Here is a 20,664-nt window from a genome sequence, read left to right as displayed (position 1 = left end):
TCGAATAATACTCATCCACGTTGTTGTTTACGTAAAACACGTAACAAAAATTACGTAGGTCTAGCATTACCGGTGCGATATTTGCCACTAACTGAAGTGGGATGCCTTTTTTTGAGGGATTTGAAGAGGGGTGCCAGTTGTCAACGGACAACTTTTAACCCTTGGGGCCCACCATGTGGACAAGGTCATGCATTCACTGAATGGCTGGCTAACACATGCATGTCTGTAGGCCCATCCAATTAGTCCCTTCTCAATGCTCCACCTTGTTCAGATGCTAAGTCTGCTATCTAGGCAAAAAATCTGATGTGACAAGACAATTAAGAGGAGAGAGATGAGTTTGGTGACCCCAGGAAGAACCAATGCCAAGCACGCAAACTTAGGCCAAAAATTTAATTAAATGAAGGAAGCTCACCAATGCATGAAAGAATTTAGTAGCTAAGCCATTAAATGGAGGGAGCTTAGCAACAACAACTTAAGCACCAATGCATTGGGGACTATAGTTGCTAAACTATTTAATGCACTTAGCACCTCATCTAAACAACTATCCATTGAAAGCGGTCTAATCCCCCCCCCCCCCCCCAATTTTTATGGGGATGGGGGCACTCAAAATTGCCCAAACCCTCCAATTAATGCTTTAAGTGCACTTTTCATATCTTCTTAAAACGGACTTGTCGGAAACCGAGCGTCAGAGCGGCCGCGCGCAAATTAGCATCACCCGTTTTATCTTTTGTCTGATGGGCTTAAAGGAGGCTTGAGTTTGGGCCTCAACGGTCTTACTTGATAAATGACAATGGGGCCTTTTTAATGACCTTGTAGTAAAACATGATTTTTTGTCCTTGAACAAACGATATAAGAATTACGACGCTATAATAGTAGGTCATATTCTAAGGAGCAACATATAAACCGGGTATCATTTCGTTTTTCCATGCAGGCACATATATAGCATGAAGTACTAAAACAAATTCACCTTCCACTCATTATTATAAAATCATGACACATGTAAATAAAGTACTACAACAAATGAGTAGTCCATGATAACCTGGAATGACATATGCACTGCTTTAGGTTACCCTTAGAGGGGGCATGTTAAACACAACTATATTTTCGTTCTAATGTCTTATTAATTACCTAGACAACATGAAAGACATGAGAGAGCACAATGTTTTTACTAGGGGCAGTCATAGTGCTCCACCTTAGACTATATCTTAATCATGGTACCTAAGCAGATATGACACCTTATTTAATGAGGAAATAGAGATTTACCATTTCTTATTCTAGATATAGCTCTTAATACCAAAACCATGACAACTCATGCCTTTTCTCTCACAAAACAAATTAAATAAGAGGTCTTTTACATACAACAATAAGATTCGATTCATTAGAGGAGGTATATCTAAATACATATTAAATGCATATGATATGGATTAAGATATAATGCATTCGAAGTGCCCTAAACTTACCACTAAATCCAAGACCCACTCACAATGTAAATGTTCAAAGTTAACGAAGAGAATGAATGTAGAATAAATAATAATATTAAATAAACATGCAATTAAAATTGTATTTAATGTATAAAATCAATATGCATGTACACATAATATGTGAAAACAATACTAGAAAAATAAAGCTCGATATGGATTATCACTAGTACATAAGCGGGAATTAGAGACATCCCTCGGCGGCGGGTTGTTACCCAACAAATTTAAGCCGCCTAGTGAGAATTAGGTCGGCGTCATCGCAAATCCAGTGGGCTACGTTGTCGATCGAGGTGGCTTGGCCGGGAGGGGGGTGGCGGCTATAGACAGGAGAATGATGCCGCCTACGACCTCAAATGAGGCTTCTAATGGTGGAATTACATTACATGGGAGGACCCATTACGACTACTTCATTCCAGATCTCCAGCAAGGTGAGCTCCCAAGTGTTACCGAACTTCACACCGATGGATTTGGTGTATTAGTTGATGCAAGCTTATGTATGTTTGTATGGTTAGGTACTATGTTTAGATAAAAGATCAATGTTTAGGGTTTAGAGTTTAGGCCTTAGCATTTAGGACCAGATATGCAACTATTCTAGTGGTGTTGCACTAGCATATGGACCGATGATTCAAATATGTGGCTCTTTTGCCGGTATATGTTGAAGAATAACTTCTCCAAACACCCATATCCCTCCTCGTTGAGCAACTACCAGTTGGGCCCCACCAAACACCTCTCTCTCTCTCACTCTTACTCTCTCTCTCTCTCTCTTTGTTGGACTTGCCTACTAGCACCCTCCAAGCAAGCTAGGGTCTATTTGGTTCTGCATCCCCCAAATAGGCCAACTGGATGCAAGAAAAAACATTTGGTTGCGTACATGAGTTACTGGTTGCACGTGCACGAACCTTAAAGCATCATAGAGCCTGGCCCACTAGGAACACTTAAATTGGCTGTTTCTAGCAAGCCAGGCTGAGTCGAGGGCAAATGGGGGAAAATCGTGCATGGCAATGCGGGGGAAACTGATGTGGATATGGTGAGAAACCAAAATCTGCCGGCACGGGATGTCGCGAAATCGAGCTTACCCCTCCCCCTTTACTCGCTCACCTCTAGCGGTAGGAGAAATCCAGTCTTAGTTCTCGGCACCAACGACAGCGCGAATCAAATTTGCAAAAGCTGTGGCAGCGGTGACTTAAATCTCTGGCTACAGGACCTGTTCCTCCCCTTCATCTTTGTATCTGCCTCGTCTCCGGCATGGGCGGGTCGTTGGCTCCAATGGCGGTAAGTAGCATAGAAGCACCCTCTATTGTTAGGTAGTTAGGTAGGATGTAGGGCCGATTTCGTCATTACATGCCGCAACATCAATTTCACTAGGACGAACAGATGAACCTGGTAGTTCAGGCAACAACACTCATAGTTGTGATTCACACATGAGTCATATTGGTCAACAAGAGAGCTCTTCGTCGCAATTCAAAGCATGTAATACCTTATGATACATTATTAGGCCAAGATAGGGAGAGCATGTCTAATCTAAACTACATCTACAACAATGATGTAGAGGTCGTGAACATGCTTCAAATGCAGAGAACACCCTTTGCCAAGTTTGTGGCCATGCGTTAGGCAAGGGGGTTGCTACAAGATAGCATCCACACCTCTATGGAAGAGCAAGTAGTAATGTTCCTTCATGTTGTGGGTCATAACCATAGGTTCAGAGTGATTCACGACATGTTCAGGAGATCCAGCGAGAAAACTTCCAGGAATATCAATCAAGTCTTGTATGCAACTGGGGAGGTCAGAAGAGAGATGATCAAGGCACCAACTAGGAAAACTCCTTCCAGATCCGCACGAGCCCTAGATGGTATCCATATTTCAAGGTGAGTAGTACTCTTAGTTCATGCCATGACATGCTTGTCTTGTTGTGAGCGAGTCATAACAGTTTTTTCATGCCATCACATGATTGTATTGGCGCAAACTCATATGATTGTTAGAGTGCGGAGATCACATGCTACAGAAGATATGATAGAAATCACTACACAAGTCATAATGTGCTTATTGTTGTTGATTTTAACCTGAAGTTCATATATGTGTTAGCTAGATGGGAAGGATCAGTCCATGATGCTAACATTCATGCTTACAATATATCTTGACCTGATGGGATAAATATCCCCAATGGTAAGTTCTACATAGGTGATACTGGATATGCATGTCGGCCTGGTGTTCTTTCACCCTTTAGGAAAACCAGATATCATCTAAACGAGTTCTTTATTAGGACAAACTTCCATTTATTTTTAGTAGCTAGGACTGGTATGATATTAATTAGGTACTGTTCACTCCAGTGTGTGGTAAGGTACCACAATACACATACAGCCAAACCATGCAAAGAACATGTTTTATATATATTTACTCAGCCAGGCTGGGCCAAGGCACAGATGCAAATAGTTCTAAATCCATGTAGGTAACCAAACATGCCTATAGGTTAGCTCAAGACGAGAATAACCATGCATGCATGGATTAAGGAAGGTGCGCGGTTAGGCATTTATTCGGTTAAACTAGATATACTTCAGGCTGATCTCGCCCCTTTCTGCCAACTCATGAACGCACTCGAGTCTTCCATACCAATCCAAATGGCGACTTGGCACTTGCGCAGAGTTTGCTACTAGTAGTAATAAACTGCTTATAGTTTTTTTTTTTTTGCGGAGTTAAAAGGGATTTTCATTGCTCAATGGGGAACCAGGTCGTCCATGGGGTACATCCGTAGGGCTTGACGTCAACTAAACTGCAGTCCTAGCCTCTACACGGCCAAACGTGGCTAATCTATGACTAACAGAATTTTGGTTCCTACTAATGTGAGCAATAGAGCTATCTCTTCACCTAGGAGACGTTTCACTTCCTGCACTATCATCGCATGTGGTGACCTATCCTGTGTCTCAGATTTAATGAGTTTGACGGCATATTGACAGTCCATCTCTACGTCCACCGGCAGCGAAGACCATTGCAGCGCAAGGTTGAGTCCTTCCAAGCATGCCATGAGTTCTGCTTGTAATGGTCCCGAGCAAGATAAAATGGACCTGCATGCCGAGAAGACGATGGTCCCTGAACTATCCCGGAGGATCATACCTGCTCCAGCTTCACCACTAGCTTCGATGAAGGAGCCGTCAACATTTAGCTTCACCCGGCCAGCCGCAGGTGGAACCCAGCAAGCGGGAGGTTGTGGTGCAGGTACAGTACTTGTTGTCGATGCACTACGGCTGTCAAAGTTTATCACCATTTTACCTTTCACAATATCATCGTCCGGGAATTGTTGGATACCCAAAAGAGACTTCTCGTAGCTTAGCAGGAACCGACGTGAAGCTTCCACCGGGGGCGGTGGTTTGTCATGGACGATCTCGTTCCGGACGTGCCAGCTACGCCACAACACCATCAAGACTCTCATGCGATCGTTGTCGCCCAGCCCATGCAACATATCGAAGAGCCATTCCTCACCCGTGGGCTTGACTCGTCGGATCTCCGGCAAGTTCCAATGCTCCGCCATAGCTTGCCATAATGATACTTCTCTCGGGCATCTACAAAAGACGTGGAAAGTATCCTCCCATTCCGTCGCACAGACCCGGCAAAAGTCAGAAAGTTCCATGGACCGTGCGTGTTTATTAGCCCAAGTAGCAAGAGAGTTAGATGCCAGCCTCCACGCAAAGATACGCACCTTAGGTGGAGCAGGGCACCTCTAAATAAGTGCCCAGACGACACGTCGCCCGTCCGGTGCCCTGCTTGCTGCGACAGAAGAGGGTCGATGTCGTTCGTCCAAGGCGAGATGATAAGCACTTCGCACCGAGAAGTTTCCGCTGCGTTCGAGCGCCCATGCAATCACATCTTCACCCAGCCGTGGTGATGCTTTGATCTTCATTATTTCGTCAATGTCCGCTTGCATGAAGTGTTGGCGGAGGAGAGAGACGTTCCAATTGCCATAGCAATCCAGGAGCTCGCTAACCCGGCGCAAACGACAGCGACCCTGGGGGGACACCGGGCCCCGGCTCAGCTGGTGCGGGATCCACCGGTCACACCAGATACGCACCGAATTACCTCTACCAATGCGCCAAATCAGCCCCTTCTTTAAGAGTTCGAGCCCATGAACAATGGATTGCCATGTCTGGGAGGAATTACCGGAAAATACCGTATCCTCGAGCCGCCCATCTGGATAATACCGAGCCTTAAGAACCTGCGCGCACAAGCTATCTAGGTTAGAGAGTAGCCGCCACGCTTGCCGAGCAAGGAGTGCCTGGTTGAAGAGTCTGAAGTCGTGAAATCCCAAGCCACCATGGTTCTTTGACTTAATCAACACCTCCCAGGCCCTCCAATGAGTCTTCCTCCTTCCCTCTTTTGCTCCCCACCAGAAGTTACGCACCATACGCGTAAGGTCGTCACACACGCTGCGGGGGAGTCGGAACACCCCCATCAAGTATGTAGGCAGCGATTGTGCGACTGCCTTAATTAGAGTCTCTTTGCCTCCTTATGAAACCGCGTCTCCCCATACCAAAATCCGCTTAAGTAGTTGTTCTTGTAAGCACTGGAACGTGCCCTTTGACATCCGACCGGTGGGTGTTGGGAGGCCGAAGTATTTCTCCTCGAAACTGGTGTTCTAAACCTGCAGTACTTGAGCAACCGTCACACGATCCACCTCACTGCATTTAGGGCCGAACAGCAAGCAGCACTTCGTCGGGTTTATGTGTTGTCCCGTGGTCCTCTCATACATGGCCAATGCTTCCCGGACTTCCCCAGCCTCCGTCTCTGATGCACAGAAGAAGAGCAAAGTGTCATCGGCGAACAACAAGTGCGATATACCTGGGGCTCGAGGGCACACCCGCAATGGTGTAATAGAGCCATGCATCACCTTTTGTTTCAAAATAACATCAAGAGCATCAGCCACAAACAGAAATAAAAAAGGGGATAGAGGATCTCCTTGCCGTAGTCCACTAGACGGTGCGAACGAATCCGAGAGGGCTCCATTGAGTTTAACATTATATGTCACCGAGGTCACGCATGTCATGATCCAGTGCACCCATCGATGATCAAAACCCATCTGTTGCATCATTCGCTTCAGGAAATCCCAGTCCACCCGATCATATGCTTTGGAGAGATCTAGTTTGTAGGCACAAAAACTCTTATCCGGCTTCTTCTCTTGCTTAATGGTATGAATGCATTCAAAAGCTATAAAGGCATTGTCCGTGATTAGCCTTCCCGGGACAAATGCGCTCTGCTCAGGAGACACAATATCATCCAAAAAAGGTCTAAGGCGGTTCACCAAGCATTTCGATATTACCTTATAGATGACATTGCATAGGCTAATCGGTCAAAATTCAGTCAGGCGTGTCGGATCCTTTACCTTGGGTATTAACACAACAGTGGTGGAGTTCACCCCGTCCGGCATGACACCCGACTCAAAGAACAGCCGTACTTATAGTTGATTTGCTATATATAGGCATAGATATGTGATAACCACCAGGTTAGTTAGTTCAAGGGTGTTAATACCGAGGGCTTTGTGCGCACCTTTCGAACATTTGGGGCGACGCAGTCATATCATGCATGCAGCCAACCGGTCATCTCGCTGACCAACAACTCTGGGAATCCAATGAAAACCATGACAATGGCTCGCTGTCGATTTTAAGAATATTTTTTTACCCTTGTAGCGTCTCATTTAAGTTGTTTGTTGGAATTTTGATGTCGATTTAATTGTTTAGACATAAGAACTGCCTGTTTGAGCATGCAATTCAACTCCAGTGAGTTGTTTGTCCTCAAAAGTATACTACCATAGGTTTGTCAAATTCAGAATGCTGGACAGCTCGATCGTTCTATTCGTTTTTGTTTCGGCTTGCAATTATTATGCCCAACTCGATCTTTGCATGTATGCACGACCGATAGTCATGTACACCTTTCTACGCTCAGCAGTTAGGCCCCGTTTTTAGCAGAGGATTTTGACAGGATATTCATATAAATGGAATCTTATTGAATTTTTTCCTACCATGGCACCCTTTGGATCGTAATTTGGCCTTAACATTTTTTTGGATCAAATCCCGTCCTCCCCAAGAAGCGTGACTATGGTTTCCCTCCTCCTGTCAGCATTGCAGCTCGTCCGCTCCGCCTCCGATTGCCTTTGGGCTGTGGAGGTGCAGAGGACCCAGACATCTCGCATGCAGGAGGGAGCCCGCTCTCTTTTGTGTTTGGTTCAGCGTCTCGGCTGGGGCTGTGTGGCGGCGGCGTTGTCCCTTAATGTCTCTCATGTCCGATCGTCGTCACCATGGTTCGTCTACCATCGTCAGAGGGCGTGTCTCAGTGTGTCTCCGTCTGATTTTGCGGGATTCGGTTGATGCTGGTCTTCGGTGGATCTATTTTGATACAGTCTTCATTCTTGTGTCTACATGTGTAATCCTTCCAATATTCGCTTCTCTTCATCAGCAATGGTTGTTAATTTGGTGCTCTGGTCTTGTCAGGACTTAGCATGATGACTTCTCGACTATCTACTACAATAAGATTTGTTCGGCTCCTATGAGGGAGGGGCGATGATGGCGTCATGCCTTCAGCTCGCTCTAGTGGTTGTAGTAGCCGCTAGGAGGTCTACGGACCTGGATGAAATTTTTGATACTTCTGGTATTCTCTATACTGCAATGACAGATGATTAATAGATTGAAACTTCCTATCAAAAAAAAAAGGAATGGCCTTAAAAGTTCCCATAAGAATCCTTCCTTTCCTAGGGTTCTCGACATTGACTCAAACATTATGTTTTCACTTCGTTTGAGAAATCCATGCAATATATGTCTTTATATTCCTTCTTCCTCTCTCCACCGAAGAAATAGTTTTCAGAAAAAATCATAGTGTTCTAACAACCTGCTTTTTCGAAAATTGAATGATGCACATGATCATATATTATTGATTATCTAATGATGCCAATGAAACCTGGCACCGGTGTTGAACGAATCAACTTAGAAAAACGATATAGGAACAACATGATCTCTACAAACTAAGGACCGTTGTCCTGCATCTGGGCACTGTCGCACTTCTTCCAGTCATTGATGGATGAACACTTTGACGTAAGCTAGACCAAATCTGGCCATCAATGCAGTCACCTCACGGGTCGCCGCTGATGGGGTCACTTACTAAGGGTAGGGCCACGAACCTGACATCGAGGGCCCACATAGGGCCCCGCCCCATCATGGTAAGGTTCCCAAATCATAGGTGCATTCGGATGCACACTTCTGAATATCCACTCAGATGGAGATAGCTCACTTGGATGGTCCACCGCCAGTCGGCCTCATTCACCAGCATCCGGACATGTAGGCGAAAGGACTACGTGGGACACACAACGTTCGGGAAGCTTAACACTAGACTTCAAGTGTAATTATGGTTGCAGTTACCAGTAACCCCCGTAGTAAATTTCTCTTTCACATCCCTTGTAACGTAGCATTTATGGGGAGCGACGCACTCTATATAAGCCACCCCTAGTGCTATTACAAGGGTTCGCAACCTTGCTGTAATCAAACACCCCAGAGAAAACATAGCCTCAGGGCTCGAGACGTAGGGTCTTTACCCCTCCGAGAGGGACCCGAACTCGTAAAATCCGAGTGTCACACCTTCGCCGTAGCTAGGTTCCACCCCTATTTCGTACCCCTAGTACTTACTGTCAGATTCATTGCCTCGACAGCCGTCGTTGGAGCCACCTCAAGGATCCGCCCACCATGTCTTATGGGTTGCCACCCCAGAATTATCACCTTTGCCCCCATGCATCGACGTGACCATGCCCCTCAGAGCCGCGCTGCCAGATCTAGCACACACCCGCACTGCAACGTCGCCACCATGACTTGCATAAGCAAGGGATGTCAATGCCGATAAGTACGCATATATAGCCGGAGCACCCTCACGCCCTCGGAAAATCATAGGAATATAAAAGTCATAGGAAATGAGATGACATGCTTCTAAGTTCCTATAGGAAAACATATAAATTGGTTCATATGTTAGGGATTTTTTTCATTAGGTTCGAGGTAATATTGTTTCCTTTACAATTTGAAGGAGAGAAACCAATCCTACATAGCTACAAACCAAAGGGATCTACAGGAAATATTCCATTTAAAATCCTATCCTACAACCAAAGAGACCTTCCTATGTTTAGATTCCTATAGGAAAGGATTTATAAACATAACATCCAATTAATTCATGTGTTTTTCTTATCCTGCGTTCCAAACAGGTTACAGGTCACTAAAAATACATGCAAGTGGCCGCTTTGTGTTGTTTGCTGCCGTGTCCAAATGCTCACTTGCTTGTCAGTAGTCACCGTGGATTAACTAAACAAATGACGATAATTACACGGCCCGGTCGAGGAATGGCCAGTCAAAAAGCTCCACGGAGACCCGCGGCCGCAGCTAATCATTGAAATCTCTTGCCTAACTATCCGCACGACTGCGGCGATCGTCGCGTTCATCAAACACTACTGAAGGCATATCCAGCCACTATAAATACACACACACGCCATGCCTCCGTGCAGCCAACCAAGTACGTTACCTTTGCACATTCTGCAACGAAAGCTAAGCCTAGTTAGAGCAAGAGAGGTTTGTGCGATGGGAAGTGGGAAGAAGAGGGCGGCGCTTGCGTCCTTGTTCGGGTTCAAGAACAGGAGACAGGAGGAGGAAGAGGCCACGGCGGCGAGGCGGCAGCAGCAGCATGCGGCGGCGGCGCCGCAGCAGAGGTACCAGCATCACAGGGTGCGGCCGAGCGACGACGACGACTACACCCGGCACTGGTATGCCGAACGCGACATCGACCGAAAGGCCTCCGAGTTCATCGACAAGGTCCACCGCCGGATGCTCGCCAACGAGCAGGACGGATAGTATAGCCACTGGCCGGGTGGTCTATCTCGTCGATCTTTGCTGCCACTGCTAGCTAGATCGTGCATCCAGGCTATGTGCACATCAGCACATGCATGTTGCTTGTGTGTGTGTGTGTGTGTGTGTGTGTGTGTGATTAATTACTTTGTTTTGATTGGATATCTTTACGGAGTACTTTGTTGTTTCCACGTGGCCGAATGTGTATGACGTGTGCATGTTGCCATGTCCGATGATAGGTACTCCCTCCGTTTCAAAACAGATGACCCAATTTTGTGCTAACTTTGTAATAAAGTTAGCACAAAGTTGAGTCATCTATTTTGAAACGGATGAAGTATTTCGTAAATTTACATGTGCCTGAAATATTTAAAATAGTAAAAAAAGTCAAGCAATATTTTTATCTTTTGGTAAGTCTAACTAAGTATTCCCTCTCTCTTTTTTTGCGGGGTAAAGGGGATTGTATTGATTAAGTAAGAGTCACATTACAATCCCGAAGGAGAAGACCTAAAATTTCTTCAGGGCCTGATCCTAACCATACCACAGTTCGACCCTCCTGTCGACCAAATCTAGCGAGAAGATGGCTAGCATAGTTCTGGCCACGGGGTATTTTACTAATAGTGAACCTTCTACCCGAGCTCAAGAGGTGCTTCACCTCGCTGACAAGGTGTCCCAGGTGAGAGCAGTCCCGAGAGTTGTTATTAATCATGCTGATGAGCTCGGCGGAATCAGTCTCCACCAGCACATCCTGTTGGCTCCACTGTCAGGCAAGGGATATGCCCTCTAGACAGGCACACAACTCTGCTTCCAATGCAGAACCACACCGCCGCAAGGACCGACACGAGGAGAACACGATTTGTCCCTGCACATCTCGCAGGATCATACCAGCCCCTGCAGCTCCAGTGGGTTCCAGAAAAGCACCATCCACGTTCAGCTTGACCTTCCCATCTGGTGGTTTCTCCCAATCCTTGGCCTCCTCAGGTAGCCTTACAGGGGCCGCGGTCGCTGTTGGCGCCGGCGCCGGTGCCGGCCCGACTGCAATGCCTTTTCCCTTGATGATCTGCTCCATAGATTGTTCCAGAATATTCGTGAGGCTAAGCATATAGCTGCATAGGAACCGTCGGGAGCCTTCAATAGAGGGCATTGGTTTAGCATGAGTGAGTTCGTTTCTGACATACCACGCCCTCCACAGAACCATTAGGATATGAGCACACTCATCAGGGGGACGGGGTAGGATGAGCTCCGGGATCCATTCCCCTTGTAGCCGCTCCATTATTGCATGTGATGGGAGTGTCCAAACCTCACGCATGGCATTCCAAAGTGCACGTACAGGTGGACAGCGGTACAGGGCGTGAAGGACATCTTCCTGCTCATGGCCACATATCAAACACACACCAGTAACAGGGATATGGTGGCCCTTCTTGTTGTCCTCCGTTGCTAGTGAGTTTGTGATTGCCCGCCATGCAAACGTCCGGACCCTAGGGGGTACCGGCAGACTCCAGATCTTCTTCCAAATTTGGCGGTCTCCACTTGGGCTATTGTTCGCAGCCGGCACATTGCGCGCACTCTCCGTCAGATTCAGACCTAGTCTGTAGGCACTACGGACAGTAAATATTCCATTTTTCTCCGGTTGCCAGGCGAGGAAGTCCGGTTCACCACGCGGCGAGGTGCGGATTTTGAGTATTGTACAAGCATCAATCGGTGCAAAATTCGCCCACACAGCAGCCTCATCCCATGCGCCGTACTGATCCAGCAGACTAGAGACCCGGATGAGTCTCGATCGGCCATGGGGGCCAATTGGTTTGAGCGAGGCAGAGTGTGGTAACCAATTATCCCGCCAGATGCGGACTGATTCTCCTTTCCCGATACACTATATCATGCCTTCTTTGAGCAGCTCCAAGCCATGGGCAATGGCCGTCCAGGTGGACGATGGCTGCCCGGTGAAGACCGTCTCTAGGAGGTTTCCTTGCGGATAGTAGCGCGTCTTCAACACGCGGGCACATAGACTTTCAGGAGCCTGTAGCAGTCTCCATGCTTGACGTGCGAGGAGTGCCTAATTGAAAATTCTGATGTCTTTGAACCCCATGCCACCTTGCCCTTTTGTCCTTGTCACCTTGTCCCAACTGAGCCAATGAGTCTTGCGCATCCCATTTTCCGAGCCCCACCAAAAATCCCGAATGAGCTTGGATAAGTTATCACAGACCGAGAACGGAAGCTTGAAAACTCCCATAACATAGGTTGGTAAAGCTTGGGCAATCGTCTTAATTAAAATTTCCTTTCCACTCTGAGCCTGGTATGAATCCCCCCATAACATGATGCATTAGGTCAGCTTGGATTGAAGGTTCTAAAATTTCCCACGCTTCATACGGCCTTCCGGGGTCGGTAACCCCAAATATTTTGCTTCAAACACTTGCTTCTCAACTTGGAGTGTTTGTCGGGTTGCTTCCTGGTCCGCCAACGGGCATTGCTTGCTGAATTGGATGGAGCACTTGGCCGGATTAATTAACTGGCCCGTGCAAGTAGCAAAGGTGTCAATTACATGCTTGATCCTCTTAGCTTGTTCCTCTTTCGCTTTGAAGAATAAGAGTGTATCATCAGCGAAGAGGAGGTGGGACACCCCAGGAGCACGTCTACACACCTTCACTGGCGAGATACCTCCAGTGGATACCTCGGACTGTAGAAGAGCCGAAAGCCCATTAGCAACAAAAAGAAACAGGAATGGGGAGAGTGGGTCACCTTGTCGAAGACCTCGTGTGGGGGAGAATGCTTCCAATAGAGCTCCATTAAATTTAACTGAGTACCTCACCGTGGTTACGCACGACATTATCCATTGCACCCACAGGTGTGCAAAGCCCATTTTATGCATTGCCTCCTCCAAAAACTTCCAATCCACTCGATCATATGCCTTCGACAAATCTACCTTGTACGCACAGTAAGAATTCTGTGGCGTCGCCCCATGCTCCAAAAAATGCAAACATCAAAAGCAAGTAGAGCATTGTCAGTGATGAGTCTACCGGGAACAAACGCACTCTGGCTCTCCGAGATGATTTCACCAAGCAGCGGCCGGAGCCTATTGACCAAACATTTGGACACCACCTTGTACAGAACATTACATAAGCTAATCGGCCGGAAGTCCTTTAGCTCACATGGGTTATCAACCTTAGGAATGAGCACAATGGAAGTATCATTCACCCCCTCCGGCATAACACCTGTCTGAAAAAAATTCATTACTGCCTTAACAATATCCACTTTTAACAAATCCCAATTTCGTTGGAAGAAACGTGCGGGGAGGCCGTCCGGCCCCGGCGCCTTGAGTGGCCTAATCTGGAACAACGCATTGGAAATTTCTTCCTCTGTAAAGTCTTTGCATAGTTGCTCATTCATTTCATTAGACACTTGGGTCTCAAACAAACTGATAACCGGGTCAGCCACCAACGTGGGATCTCTTGTATAAACTGATTTAAAGTATGAGACCACCATGCGCTCCATCTCAGAGGGGGAATCATGCACGACACCATCAACATCCTGTAGGTGTGAGATTTTGTTCTTCCGGGCACGCCATACAGCATGTCGGTGAAAAAAATTTATATTACGGTCTCCCTCTCTCAGCCACGTAATTCGCGCCTGCTGCAGCCATAACATTTCTTCCCTATATAAAATCTCATTCATCCGGCCCATAGTTTGCCGAAGGTCCGCAGATGAAGCGTTTGCTTCCTTTTGCTCCTTTAGCACCCGACGCAGCCGCAACAGCTCCCGCATGACGTTGCCAAACTTGCGACTGCCCCATGCATGCATCCTATCCATGACTTGTTTCAGAGCCACATGCACACCGGCCAAATCTGCACTATGAGTTGCACCCAGCCACGCCTCAGAAATAACTTCCGGGAGAGCTTCATCACGTTCCCAACATATCTCGTACTGTTTGCATTTACGGCTATTTGGCATGCGCACCTCGCGATCCAAGGAGACAAGGAGCGGACAGTGGTCAGATCCCGGAGATACTAGATGCACCACCGATACCTCAGAGAAGATATCCCACCAGAGGTCGTCAGCAACTGCCTTGTCCAGCCGGACCTTTACATTGGCATTCCTCGCCCTACCATTGTCATATGTATATGGCAGCCCCCTGAATCCCAAGTCTTTCAGCCCACATAACAACAACATATCACGGAAAGCAACCATCAATGATTCAGCCCGTGGAGTGGCAGAAAAGTGTTCGTACTGCCAAAGAGCTTCGTTGAAATCACCCACTACAAACCATGGTAGCGGCGAGGTCGCCCGAAGGGAACACATCGACGTCCACATGCGGTGCCGATTTTCAGAGCGAGGTTCCCCATACACAAAAGATGCATGCCACAAAGGAGCAGAAGGTGACAATCTCAAAGAAACATCAATGAACCTTTCACTTAAATCTTTGACTTCAACGGACAGACTCTCATGCCAAAACAAAGCTAAGCCATCGCTCAGACCATCACTATCAACTCCAGCAAAACCACTGAGACCCAATCGATTCCTAAGACGGCGCAAACGAGCACACTTTTGACGAGTTTCAGAAAGAAAGATAATTTTGGGATGGTGTGTCTCTCTCAAGACACTGAGTTCTCGAATTGTCGCGGCATTCCCAAACCACGACAATTCCAGCTGATACAATTCATGGCTCCTGACGAGAAATCTGACGACCAGGTTTGCCATGCGAAAACTAAATAAAATGTTAAGTTTGTATACAAGGATTTGCCATGTTCTAGATTGGAAATTGCCATACAACGCAAAACATCGACAGAAAATTGCCATGCTGTAGCGCTTATTTGCCATGAGTTTTTGGTCGGGATCGGACGTACCTCAGGGCATCAGATTTTAACCCTAAAATCTGACATCAGATATATATTAAATTCATTTTTTTAAGTGTTGCGACCAGAAAAACTCAAATCATGTAAATTTTAATCCTGTGTTTTTCTAAGAGTTCGCTTTTATAATCCCGCAAACTAAAGAGGCCCTTAATATTGTAAGTTGACAATAATATGATCCATCTCCATACACATTGGTCGTTTTTGTTGAGTTGTACACTTGTGTTGTCACGTCCTCTTGTAAACGTTGTACCTGTAGCGCCTAATCTCATGTATGAACCGATTCCATCGCCATGCATGCGCCTGCGTGCGCCACTGCGTGCGCTAACTGCTTCCGGCTACTGCTCTCTTGTATGCTATATGTATGGGTGTAATACAATCTGTGGCTTATCCTGTAAACCTTCTTGGTAATCAGAGCACAAGTTCTATCCCTCCCTCCCTCCCATGTCTAACTCCGGCGGCCACCCTGCTGGCGTCACCTCGCCCGTCGCCTCCGAGCCCGACAGTGACCGCGATGGCAACCAATCCCCCCCTCCCCGCGACGCCGTCGACCTCCCCAGCGTGCCTCGTCCCCGCGCACCGCCGACTCCTGATGCCGCGGCCCGGGGCGCCGCTGCTACGCCTGCCGGCCCTCTCTCCCTGGCCGGCGGCCTGACCGCGCAGGATCTCACCACGGCGCTTGCCGCCGCTGCCGGCAGTTCCACCCCACCACTTCCGTCCAACATCACCGGCCTCATTTCCTTCAAGCTGGGCCTTGACGCCACCAACTTCTCACGGTGGTGCCAGTTCATTCGCCTCCTTCACCAGGTTCCACGCCCTCGACCACATCCAGCCGGGCAACGAGCATCATCTCCGTGACCCTACCTGGCTGGACGACGACAACACGATCATCTTGTGGTTCTTCGCCACGATCGAGGGTGAGCTCCTCGATGTCATCGTCCCACCAGAGGCCTCCGCCCACCTCATCTGGAGTCGCCTGCACTCGTACTTCTACGACAACGCGGCGGGTCGTGAGCTCCTTCTCACGCAGGAGTTCCGCGCCACCACCCGCGGCGACATGCGCATCGACGAGTACTGTCGCCGTCTTCAGCATCTTAGTCAGGAGCTCGCAGCCGTCGGTGCTCCCGTGGAAGACCGCACTCTCACTCTCCAGATGTTGTACGGCGTCGGTAAGAAATTTGAGATTCAATCTGAGATCATGCAGTCCACGGTGCCGCTGCCGTCCTTCGTGCAGGCGCGTTCTTGCCTTGTCCTGGCTGAGCTCTCCATCGACAAGAAGGCTCGAGCAGAAGGCTCCCACGCGCTCGTCGTCCACAACTCTTCTGGCCCCGCTGAGCGTGGGGCCGACCGCGGCGATGGCCCCGGCCGTGGTGGCGGCGGCTCTCAACACGGGGGGCCTGGCAGCGGCCCAGGCGGTCGTGGTGGCGGGTCCCAGCCCGGGGGGCAAGGCGGCTACCCCAACAGCGGGCAAGGCAACCGTGCCGGCGGGCGCGGCGGCCGTGTCCGCGGTGACCACCACGGTGGCGGGCGCGGGGGGCCTCAGCAGCAACCGTGGCCGGGGTACTTCGCCCCCTGGTCGGCACCCTTCCCTCCACCTCGGGCGCCATGGATCCCACCGAACTCAACCGGGATTCTCGGCCCCCGTCCCGGCGCCCCTGCCCACGCCTACATGATGCATCACAGCGCCCCCTCTGCACCACTGTACCAGCCTGCACCGTACTCCTGGGACCACTCCGCCATGATCCACGCCGCCCCAAGCTACGGCGCCGCCCTTCCGCCAAACGCCGAGTGGTACATGGACACGGGCGCCAGTTCGCACATCACCGGCAATCAGGGTAACTTGAACCTGTCTCATTCTTTTTTAGCGCCTAATTCTCGTCATATCATTGTCGGTGATGGTACTCGTCTCCCTGCAACTGCTACTGGTAGTGCTGCTCTCACCTCACGCCCGTTCTATCTTCACCACATTCTTCTATCACCCAACATTATCACCAATCTTATTTCTGTTCGTCAATTACTCGTGATAATTTATGTTCCGTCGAATTTGATCCCCTCGGTTTTTCTGTGAAGGATCTACTCACCAAGAAAATTCTTCTGAGGTCCAGTAGCACCGGCACGCTCTATCCCTTCCATGGAGGCAATGGCGGCTCAACCTCGACGGCTCTCACAGCCCTCTCTAGTGATCTCTGGCATCGGCGGCTAGGGCACCCCAGCCACACTTTACTCTCGCGCTTTCCCCTCGACTTCTTACAAGTCTGTAATAAAAGTTCCAATAAACTTGATGTTTGTACTGCCTGCCAGCTCGGAAAGCACCAAAAACTCCCCTTCCCCACATCCACTTCTTTTACTACAGCTCCATTTCAACTAATACATTGTGATTTATGGACATCCCCTGTCGTGAGCTTTTCTGGCTACAAATATTATCTTGTTGTGCTTGATGATTTCTCCCACTTCTCCTGGACGTTTCCGTTACGAAATAAATCTGACACTTGCGATACACTACGCCGGTTCTTCTCCTTCGTCTCTACTCAATTCCGTACCACTATTTGTTGTATGCAATGCGATAATGGCGGTGAGTTCCTCTCCGGCGACCTATGCTCGTTTTTTGGCACTCATGGCATCTCTTTCCGTCTAACGTGTCCTCACACTTCACCGCAGAACGGTAAGGCTGAGCGCATGATCCGTACCACAAACGACGTAGTCCGGAGCCTTCTCTCCCAAGCGCACCTTCCTCCTCCCTTTTGGGTCGAGACCCTTCACACCGCCACGTATCTCCTCAATATGCGGCCGTCCCGAGCCGTGCACTTTTTTACACCATATTTTCTCCTCTACGGCACCCATCCGTCCTACGATCACCTACGCACCTTTGGTTGCCTATGTTTTCCCAATCTTTCTGCCACAACACCACACAAATTAGCTCCTCGATCCACTCGTTGCGTTTTCCTGGGTTATCCGCGCGAACAAAAAGGGTATCATTGCCTTGATCTTACCAGCCGTAGAGTCATTATCTCTAGGCATGTTGTATTTGATGAGCAAACCTTTCCTTATTTTCTCCCTGATTCCAGGATAGCAGATCACATCAATCCCGGCCATAACGGCGGCCAGATTCAGCTTGATTTTTACCCACCGGCAACCTCGCACCAGCCTCTACCACGTACTTTCGCACCCGCTGCTCCCGTTCCGGCGGGCGATCCACCAATTACGCCCAGGCCTCGCGCCCTGCCAACTAGTGCTGCCTCCACCTCGGGCTCTCCGCCCGCATGCACGTCCCCGCCTGCATGCGCTTCCCCGCCTGCATGCACTCCCCACGTACGTAATTCCCCCGCCACCACAACTGCACGCCCAACCACCCCGCCTGCCTACTCTCATGCCTCGCCTGCGAGCATGCGCTGCGCCACCCCTCGCCCGTCTCGCTCGCTTGCCGCCGGGCCTAGTGCCTCCGCCCCACGCGCTGTCCCACTACCACCTAGATCCATTGCCGTCCAGCCACCAATCAATCTTCACCATATGCACACTCGCGGCAAATCGGGGTACTCTATGCCTAAGCAGGACTACAACCTTTCGGTTTCCACCACTGTCTCCCCGATCCCCTCCTCCTACCGTGTAGCTCTGCGAGACCCCCATTGGCACAATGCTATGTATGATGAATTTTCTGCGCTAATCAAGAATGACACTTGGTCTCTAGTGCCTTGTCCTGCAGGTGTCAATGTGGTGACCGGCAAGTGGATCTACCGTCACAAGCTTCATCCCAACGGGTCCTTGGCACGGTACAAAGCTTATTGGGTATTGCGTGGTTTCACTCAGCAAGCCGGCGTCGACTACGGGGAAACTTTCTCCCCCGTCGTCAAACCCGCTACCATCCGCGTCATCCTCAGCATCGCCACCGCCAACTCTTGGCCTCTCCATCAACTGGACGTCAAGAATGCTTTTCTTCATGGTCAGCTCGCCGAGACGGTTTACTGTCAGCAGCCCTCGGGGTTCGCTGACCCTTCGTGCCCCACGCATGTCTGCCGTCTCAACAAATCCCTCTATGGTCTTAAACAGGCTCCTCGGACGTGGTTTCTCCAGTTCACAAACTTCTTGCGCACCCTCGGGTTTGTGGCTTCCAAGAGTGATTCATCTCTCTTTATCCTCCACCAACACTCCGGCGTTGCATATTTGTTACTGTATGTCGACGACATTATTCTCACCGCCAACACCACATCCCTCCTCACGTCACTCATCACCTCTCTCAAGAATGAGTTTTCCATGAGCGACTTGGGTGAGCTCCACCATTTTCTTGGCATTAATGTTCATCGCACGCCGCGTGGTCTTTTTCTCTCTCAGGAACAATATGCCCTAGAGCTCTTGGAGGGAGCGAAAATGCTGAATTGCAACCCCATTTCCACCCCCATCGACACCAAGTCCAAACTTTCTGCCTCCGGAGGTTCTCCCATGGCCGACTCAACCCTTTATCGCAGCCTCGCCGGAGCTTTACAGTATCTTACTCTCACCCGTCCGGACATATCATACGCTGTACAGCAGGTTTGCCTCTTCATGCATGCGCCTTTGGACACCCACTTCCAGCTTGTTAAACGCATCCTCCGCTACATAAAAGGCACTTCTCACTTCGGTCTCCAGCTCCACAAAAACTCCTCCCATGAGCTCATCGCCTATTGTGACGCTGATTGGGCCGGGTGCCCCGATACGTGCAAATCCACGTCCGGTTTCTGTGTGTTCCTTGGCACCAATCTTATCTCATGGTCGTCTAAGCGGCAACACAGCGTATCTCGTTCCAGTGCCGAGGCAGAGTACCGGGCGGTCGCGAACTGTGTGGCGGAGTCCTGTTGGCTGCGCCAACTGTTGCAGGAACTCCATCGACCTCCCGCGCGCGCCACACTTGTATATTGTGATAATGTGAGCGCTATGTACCTCTCCTCCAACCCTGTACAGAACCAGCGTACCAAGCATGTGGAGATTGACCTGCACTTCGTTCGCGATCGTGTGGCTCTCGGAGAAGCTCGGGTCCTTCATGTACCCACGAGCTCGCAGTTTGCGGACATCTTCATCAAGGGGCTGCCGTCGGCCGTGTTCAACGAGTTTAGGTCCAGTCTGAATGTTCTCCCCAGCTCACTTCTGACTGCGGGGGGCTGTTGAGTTGTACACTTGTGTTGTCACGTCCTCTTGTAAACGTTGTACCTGTAGCGCCTAATCTCATGGATGGACCGATTCCATCGCCATGCATGCGCCTGCGTGCGCCACTGCGTGCGCTAACTGCTTCCGGCTACTGCTCTCTTGTATGCTATATGTATGGGTGTAATACAATCTGTGGCTTATCCTGTAAACCTTCTGTTTTTTCGTACTACTACTATTTAGTACTCCCTCTGTTCCAAATTACACGATTTTTATTTGTTTAGATACGAATGTATCTATACTTGTTTAGTGTCTAGATACATCCATGTCTAGACAAATAGAGATCATGTAATTTGAAACGAAGGGAGTACTACCCAG

At 49.1% G+C, this 20,664-nt stretch overlaps 1 protein-coding gene across 1 annotated transcript; it reads left to right on the top strand.

Moving 5' to 3' along the window:
* The first annotated feature begins 10,069 nt into the window (after positions 1-10,069).
* LOC119298635 lies at positions 10,070-10,339 on the top strand. Its single transcript, XM_037575963.1, has one exon. It carries the CDS (start codon positions 10,070-10,072, stop codon positions 10,337-10,339), a length of 270 nt encoding a protein of 89 aa, XP_037431860.1.
* Positions 10,340-20,664: the final 10,325 nt, after the last annotated feature.

The sequence above is a fragment of the Triticum dicoccoides genome, chromosome 5A (genome assembly GCF_002162155.2).
Source record: "Triticum dicoccoides isolate Atlit2015 ecotype Zavitan chromosome 5A, WEW_v2.0, whole genome shotgun sequence".
Taxonomy (NCBI): Eukaryota; Viridiplantae; Streptophyta; class Magnoliopsida; order Poales; family Poaceae; genus Triticum; species Triticum dicoccoides.
This window is presented reverse-complemented; position numbering and strand designations above follow the sequence as displayed.